Below are 8,476 nucleotides of genomic sequence, written 5' to 3' on the forward strand. Positions count from 1 at the left end.
ATATGTATGTTTGTGACTTGCTTATTCTTGCGACTGTTTAAATAACAAAATCATTAAGTTAAATATTTAATATACATAGGTAATAAACATATGCATGTATGTGTGCGTGAAGCATGAAGGTATGTTTTAATCAGCTGGAAACTCTAAAGTGATCAGATTGCATCCCATATACATATGTATGTATGTATATGTACATATATATTTCCTTACGCTGACAGAGCAAGAGACTGATATAAAATGCCACAGGAAACTATGAGCACAAAAAAGGTGAAATGTTTTAAACAATTTGTTTATATTTTTCAACTTATCAAGACATTGTAAGCTGACACATAATGTATTAACTTCACCACATATCTCCAAATGTTTTGGTTAATAGATTTAAATCCTTATTCATTGTATTGTATTTTAAGCGTAACAAATTGTTGTGATTATTCAAGTCCTCCACACCGTAGTGGAACATCACCTCAAGGACCAGCAACTGTTCGTAGAGAACATCCCAGGGTACCCCAATGGTGGCCGCACAGATATCCAATAGCCAGCGGAATGAGCAGGGGAATAAGACGCGCAATTCTCGTTTGTCCGTGTCGCGTATCTTGGACATATAACCATGTAGGAGCCAGCAATCAAAATTGGATATATTTAAAACTAATTCCTGTCTGCTGGCATCCTCTTCATGCTCCTCGCCGTTCCTTTCAACTTTCGGCTGTAGAAGCTCATCTTGAGCGTTCGATTTGTTGGGGGATCTTTCCAAATGACGTCGTGGCTTTTCCAGGGGCAACTTCAAAGGATCCATATTGGTTTCGTCAAAGATTTGGATTGAAGTCAAATTGTTTAGACTAACATGCTCATTCTGTAGATTTAAAATGTATGTTGGGGTTGCTTGAACTTTCCAAAAGGGATTATTTTTTTCCAGTTTTTCGCGCCGAATGGCCCGTTCTTGGACTCTCAGTTGATACTGCGCCCCATATTTGGCTGTGGGCTGACGAAATCTAAAGGCGGGTCGCTTTTCTTTTCTGCTTAACTCTGCAAGCCATTGCTCCATTTCGATGTCGCAATTGGCGCGACTCTCTTGTGGTTTGCGTCGTTTGTTGAGCAGGGTTTGAAATATGCCCACTTTTTCGTAATCCTGCTGACAGGGCAACTCCTCTACGCGTAGATTAAATCCGTGCGTTGTCAGTCTCTCGGCGAGCTCTGTTGTTTGATTTTTAAACGGTGCCAACTGACGCTCGGAATGCTCCTCATACATATAATTGGGTATCTTCACACTCATTCGCTCACTCTCTTCCGCACGTGATGCGTGGAGCAGCAATCGCTTGAAGTAGCTGTGGGCTGGCGTTAGGGTAGGTTGAAATTCGATGTGATCTTTGCTTGCAATTTCCTTGCTCGATTCGCCGTATAGCTGGCTGAGTAGAGTCTCAAAGATTAGACAGATATTTTCCTGTTTTCGTTGCAAAGCTGGTGTCAGAGTGTCATTTAGATTATATTCTTGGTCTTTTTCCTTGCGCTCCTTGTTGAGCATATCGTCCACTTGCCGTCCCAGCTGAGTGTTCACCCCAAAACGTTGGGCAAAACTATCATTGTAGTGGGCAACTAAGACCTTGCGCAGTTCCACAAACTCCATCCATTCGGTGTAAACAAATAGAAGGTTGTTAGAACTGGCTTCATCAGAAACTGCCTGCACTAGCTGTTTATTGATCGTTTGGGCGGATAGGGATATACTACGCTCTTTTACATCATCTAGTCCGAACAACAACTTTAGCACGTAAACAATGTAAGCCATCACACGAGCCTCATAACGAGGATAGGTTTGTAGTCCAAAAACTGGCTCAAAAGCTGGCGGCATAAGGTCCATTAAACTTATAACATAACTAGCCACCATGGGTGGGAGACTTAGTTCATAAACATAACGTTGGGCCAAATCATTTAAATTTGGCTTTTGAAATCCATTAAGATCTATGAAACGTGACATCTGGGCTATATTCATGCGAATGAACTGAAAATAGAAATATATTAGTTAGTTATTCTAATGCAAATATAATCCGTTACTCACTTTGTATCGACACTTGTCCATGTGTTGACTAAATTCTATATCTTTGAGAAGAGCATTGCCATGAACTGCGACATGCTCAGGCAAATAGCCTAATACATTTCGACCCGTTATATGTTCCTCATCAATGAACCGCAACAGATCTGATAATTGTATATCATCTTCTACTAAATTCAATGCAATGGCCAGGACAACATAGAGTTTGGTTATATTTAGGCAATATATATTCCGATCGAAGTGATTCAGGGTCTTCGCTTTGGGCCGCAGACCATGGCACTGCATGCTGCCCGAACTGTCCACACTGTGTTTATCCAGATGTTTAAGCGGCATTTGACATTTTAGAGATTTACGAGCATTCTTAGACCACTGCAATTTGATGCTTTGATTGGCCTGCGAGGTGGATTCAGAAGGAGCATCATTATTGCTGTAGCCAGAGGCATCTAGCTTTCGCTGTTTGATAATGAAATGGAAAAACAAGAGCACAAGATTAACAAAAAGGTAATTGATGACTTTTAGAGTTTGCTAATGGCTTAAGTAATTTGTTGCGTAATTTATGCAAAAATGACCTACATATTTGTGAGTATATAAGTGCGTTCTTCTTGGCCAGACAACAGTTCATAAGTTTCACTTACAACATACAATCTTCATTCCTACAATCATGTCTGCTATACGCTTCGTTCTAATAAGTTTGGCTCTCTTGGTCATGATGACATATGCCCAGCCAGTTCCAGGAGCTCCGGCTATTGATCGTAAGTAAAACGAAATATTTTTCCCTTTAAACTTCTATCAATTTATATTCACACAGCTTCATTGCCTGGAGTAGAGGTTGCATTGCCACCATCTCAAGTTGTCGGCAGGGAGCCCAAACCTCGTACACTGTTCCTTCTACTGCCACTGCTGTTCCCCTCTGAGTTCTATTTTAGTTAATTTAAATAATAAACAAAATTAATTAAGAAAGCATTAATTACCTTGGTTTTTCTCCAATGGCGCCAATTGGTGCGCTCATCCTCAACTAGGCTGGCATCCTTGGACTGATTACGGATACGTTTGCGCTTAGCCTGCTTGTGATTGTAAATAATTCGGGCATCTCTATAACAAAATTTACGTTAACTCCTTGTACAATTTTAGTCGCCCCACGCATCTCACCTGGCCAATACCCGAACATTTAACTTGGGCAAACCCAAGTCGTTGTTATTACAAAAAGCTACTTCCATGCGCCCCATGTAGGCAGCCCAAACTTGTAGAGTCATTAGCTTCAGTTCCGGCTTAGCTCCCATATTAAGGAGTTCTTGCAAAAATCCTCGCAGAACATAATTGTAAAACTCCCAAGATGTTATGTCTGAATCAACGTCGTCGGATTTGGGTTTTTTCTTCTTCACCGCATGACTAGAAGCATGTTTTGAGGTATCATTGAAGGTGTCTTCGGCGCTAATCTCCACGGCCATTGCCAGTTGCTCCTTTTTGGTGCCGCATTCAATGCAGTAATAATACCCGGCCAGCTCCTGAAATGTTCGCTCGCCGCAAATATCACATACCATGTGATCGATTTCCATTACTTCATTAGCCTCATCCATTGTATTGTTTAATTAACTTTCGTTTTCTATAATTGTAAACAAATCCAACATGTGCGCAACAACAGTGTGGCATAATTTTGAATAAGCTAGTGTTGGGAAGTCAATTGTGGATATCGATTGCAGCAAATCCTGTAGTATATCGATAGTATCGATAGTGCTATCGAATCTTTGGCTAAACAAAAAAAAAACAAAACAAAAAGAGAATTAAGAATAAAAACAGTAAAGGATTCCTTTGCCAATCCAGCCACATTGCAAAGATGGACTTGAGCGAGAATCTGGAGGATCAGTATTTCATATATAAACATGAGCAACTGTTCAGCGACAGTTTTCCACTGTTCAAGGAGATTCGTCGAATGGGCAAGCTCTGTGATGTCACATTGAAGGTGGAGGACCAAAGTTTTTCTGCCCATCGCATTGTCCTAGCAGCGACAATTCCGTATTTTTATGCCATGTTTACCAACAATATGGCCGAGAGTCGGATTAAGGAAATCACCATGAAAGAGAGTGCTATAGAGCCGAGTGCCTTGGAGAGCCTCATCAATTATGCATACAGCGGCCAACTCCGGATTGATAATGTAAATGTGCAGAATTTAATGGTCGGGGCATCCTTTCTACAGCTATCCCATGTGAGGGATGCCTGTGCCAACTTCTTGATCTCTAGATTCCATCCGCACAATGTTTTGGGCATTCGTTCCTTTGCCGATGCCATGATCTGCCGTCAATTAATCGATGCCGCTGACAAGTACATCGATCAGAATTTTGCCAAGGTCTCACAGTCGGAGGAGTTCCTCACCTTGGAGTGTGATCAGCTGCTGGAGCTAATGCGCCGGGATGAGCTCAATGTCCGTACTGAAGAAGTTATGTTTGAAGCTTGCATGAAATGGGTCAAGTATGCAGAGGAAAAAAGATCGAGTCTGTTTCCTCAGGTATTAGCTGCAGTGCGTTTGCCGCTCTTATCCCCACAGTTCTTGGCCGATCGTGTGGCTCGCGAAGAGCTGATACGCTCCTCACACCAATGCCGAGATCTTTTGGACGAGGCAAAAGACTTCCATTTAATGCCGGAGAGAAGGGGATTGCTTCAGAGTTTTCGGACTCGTCAGCGTTGCGGCGAGTTCTTCACAGGCCAAATTTACGCTGTAGGTGGACTGGCCAGCACTGGTGAATCAGTGAGCACAGTGGAGATTTATGATCCCATATCCAAAAAATGGAAAATGGGTGAGCAAATGTCAATGATGAGGTAAGTTACTTTATACTCCTGGCCAACAGATTTTACATTTATTTATTTTATATTGATAAAGATCCCGTGTAGGCGTGGCAGTCTTGGATGGCAAACTGTACGCGTTCGGTGGCTTCAATGGCACCGAGCGTTTATCTACTGTGGAAGTCTATGACCCACGCAAAAACAAATGGTCCCAGGGCTGTGCTATGTTATGCAAACGAAGTGCAGTGGGCGTGGCTGCACTAGACGATTGTATTTATGTGTGCGGAGGTTATGACGGCGTGACCTCACTGAATACAGTGGAGGTCTACTACCCCAAGACAAATAACTGGAAAACAGTGAGTGAAAATTAAACTATGAAATAATTAAAGAGGAAGATTTTATATTTGTTTTGTTTTTAAGGTGGCACAAATGATGAAATATCGTTCTGCTGGCGGGGTAACTCAATTGAATGGTTATGTCTACGCTTTGGGTGGTCATGACGGTCTTTCCATATTTGATTCGGTCGAACGGTATGATCAAAATGAAGACACATGGGTCAAGATGGCTCCCATGTTGAATCGACGCTGTCGCCTGGGTGTGGCCACATTGAATGGCAAAATCTATGTATGTGGCGGATACTGTGGCAACTCCTTTCTACGCTCTGTGGAGTGCTATGATCCATTGACTGACACCTGGAAATTGGTCACTCCAATGAATTGCAAAAGATCCCGTGTAGCCTTAGCGGCAAATATGGGCAAACTTTGGGCCATTGGTGGCTATGACGGGGAAACGAATCTGTCCACGGTCGAGGTCTATGATCCCGAGACAGATAAATGGACATTCATGCCACCGATGTGCGCCCATAGTGGTGGAGTGGGTGCTGGAGTTATACGTATTGAATGAATTAGTGTGTCTAGCCAAAATTTTATGTAATTTATATCGTTTTTAGGTAATCTATGCTGAATACTATTAATTTGTTAGTAGGGTCTAAGCTTTATCTAACCATACCTGGCTCATCAATTGTTTAGTATATATAGACATATATATATATATCTCATTCCAGTTGTTTATTTGTTAGTTTCTATTATTAGGTTAGCCTTCGCAATACTCAATTACAAAAGTTTTAATCAATGTAAAAAAAAAAAAAACGTAAAACCATTCAAAATTAATTTAAAATACATTTATGTGTGCGTGTTATTTGGTTTGTTTCCTTCTTTGTATCATTCAAGCAATTTAATCGAATATATATCGTGCATATCGTATGCGAATAACTCAATTGTTGGGATCCCATATAGCCCAGCCATATGCTTGCAATGTGCCCAATGCAACGAATTCCATTTATTTGCACAACAATAAATTGCCAGACAAATGACAAGCGTATAAAAAATGTCCAGCTGAAATAGGGCCGATTGTAAAGTTCTTAACCTACTAAACAAAGTATATTTTGATTCTATCTGTGTTGGTTAAATAGTCATTGAAATATTTAATAACTTTTAACTTTGCTCTTAGCAAAGGAATTTTCAGAGATGTCACAGATTCCATATGCTCAACGGTATCCTATTCATATTTCTTAGTATGTCACACTGTTTTTCTGAATTCGTTTTTCCAATCGCTATAGCATACTTTTTTGGGCATGCGGATTTATTACTATTATATCTATTACTACCATGTTTAATGATCTATTCAAGCTACCCTCGTTATTTTTATTTGGTTGTTGTCACAGTGGTCCACACTATTTTGCTTTTGTGATTTTTTTGTTGTTTTGTTTGCTCCAGCCTCCCTCACTCACTTTTTGTGTAATGCAATTTCAAATTGAATTTCTGCCACCTGCTGCTATTTCTGCAACATTTTGGCCCCTTCAACACTGAAGCAGCATTTCGATGATGCCAACAGGTGGTCATCGAAAACACACACAAAAAAAAAACAGGAATACCTACCCACTTAACGCCCATTCCAGCCATTTTACCAAGCTACGTCCATAATCTAATTAATCGCATAAATTCCATTTATAGGGACACTCAGCGAATTACTGATAACCTAGCCTTATCTAGTTCGCAGTTAGAAAATTTTGCTGCGGCAAAAGTTATTTGATTTTGTTAATAATCAAATCAGAAAATTGCTTGTCAATTGATTGGGGCCCCAATTTTATTTTAATTAAATGCTAATTATGTTTACCAAATGGTTGAAGTAAATATTTGATTTGTCTATCGAGGGGAGGCTATGTACGTACGTATATGGTTAGCGGGCGAATCGCGCGACTCGCTTTAGTTTTACTAATTGAAACAGTGAAAAACAATGGGTTTCCCTGCCCCTTGTCTCCCTCAAAAAAATGACCATCCGTAATTTAAATGCAAATTTTACAGCAATGCAAATTTTTGCAGATTTTATGACGGTAAATGTCTTAAGTACACAAGGATAGAGGTTGCGGATGTGGAAACGATAACGCACTACAGGAAACAGCCACCACGAAATGCAACGTTTCAACGCTTGATTTTAGTCCAAAAGATGTGGAAAGATGTGGGGCAGTGTTATGGCCACTATACAATAACAATAGCAAACGCAACAATAACAACATGACCAAGCCATGTTGTTGCATGGTCTTTATGACTTTATCTTAAACACACCGACACAAATTGGCGAAATGTTAAATGCCATATTTTTGGAGTTCGCACAGTGGGTTCATTTATGGCAACTATAGAAATCGGTTGTTTATACATACATATCGTATGATATAAGTCTGAATTGGATAATCGAAGTTAATTAGAGGACTTTTTCCAGCGAGAGTAGACAGCAATTAATTCAATGCCTTTAAAAAGCGTTAATTATTATAATATCTAAAAACGGTCAACGTTCAGCTGTAGTGTCCACATAAGTTGGAGTTAAAAATGAATAAACGATCCTTTACTGCTCTTTAATTGTTTTGTTTGCCTAAAGCTGTCCCTTTCCATTGAGATGAAAAATAAGGTCCCAGAGTCTTCACTTTCTTCTGAATTCGCCCACTGTCGTTCGTTTAATTGACATTCTACATAAACAATAATATTAAAATATTGTTTGCTCTTTTTGTGTCAAGTCGATTGTTTGTTTAATGAGTTGTTGGGAAAATTATTTTTTGATTAACTGAAAACCAATTCGGACAGTTTAAAATAAACAGCAACTCATATTTTTTTTTTTTTTGAGGAAAAATTGAAATTAATTTTTATCGCTAGCGTGTCCCCTCTGAATCAGTCTCCATCGTGGCTTCCTCTCTTACTCCTCCTTCTCTCTTTTCGCTTGTGGTTGTTGTTCTAGGTTTTTTAATGTTTTATTCACATATGCAAACTGAATTTCCCGTTGAAACGGAATTGTTTCTCCCAGCCGCACACACATACACACACACGCGCAAGCACACCGAGTCAGCGACACACATACAGACAAAATAAAACGCCCACACACGGGATAGTTGAATTCTATTCGACCAATTGTTGATATGCACGAACCCACATATACACACACACACACATACACAGGCACAAAGCAACGACATTGACGCACAGACACGAAGAGCAGACGAATGTGGACTTCGTGTTTGCCATTTCCTGTTTCGCTTGGCCGCAAAAGTGTAGCATATCTTTTGGCTCACATTGTGGTATATTCTTCATTGCAGGCATTATAAAA

General features: G+C 40.1%; 2 protein-coding genes and 1 long non-coding RNA gene across 3 annotated transcripts; 2 read left to right on the forward strand and 1 right to left on the reverse strand.

The window, feature by feature from the left end:
• Positions 1-273: 273 nt before the first annotated feature.
• TAF1B (TATA box-binding protein-associated factor RNA polymerase I subunit B) lies at positions 274-3,693 on the reverse strand. Its single transcript, XM_068301758.1, has 4 exons — positions 3,194-3,693; positions 3,016-3,136; positions 2,051-2,497; positions 274-1,993 (listed from the first exon to the last, which is right to left on the reverse strand). The coding sequence occupies exons 1-4, from the start codon at positions 3,619-3,621 to the stop codon at positions 344-346; spliced, it is 2,646 nt and encodes an 881-aa protein (XP_068157859.1). The 5' UTR covers positions 3,622-3,693; the 3' UTR covers positions 274-343.
• LOC137585806 (uncharacterized) lies at positions 2,559-3,011 on the forward strand. The gene is made up of 2 exons (XR_011033639.1): positions 2,559-2,796; positions 2,853-3,011. It is a non-coding gene; the product is annotated as an uncharacterized lncRNA (long non-coding RNA).
• An 86-nt stretch (positions 3,694-3,779) lies between the features above and the next one.
• KLHL18 (Kelch like family member 18) lies at positions 3,780-6,019 on the forward strand. The gene is made up of 3 exons (XM_068299852.1): positions 3,780-4,858; positions 4,920-5,178; positions 5,243-6,019. The coding sequence occupies exons 1-3, from the start codon at positions 3,879-3,881 to the stop codon at positions 5,723-5,725; spliced, it is 1,722 nt and encodes a 573-aa protein (XP_068155953.1). The 5' UTR covers positions 3,780-3,878; the 3' UTR covers positions 5,726-6,019.
• The last annotated feature ends 2,457 nt before the right edge of the window (positions 6,020-8,476 follow it).

This window comes from Drosophila tropicalis, unplaced genomic scaffold (genome assembly GCF_018151085.1).
Source record: "Drosophila tropicalis isolate 14030-0801.00 unplaced genomic scaffold, ASM1815108v1 contig_878, whole genome shotgun sequence".
Taxonomy (NCBI): Eukaryota; Metazoa; Arthropoda; class Insecta; order Diptera; family Drosophilidae; genus Drosophila; species Drosophila tropicalis.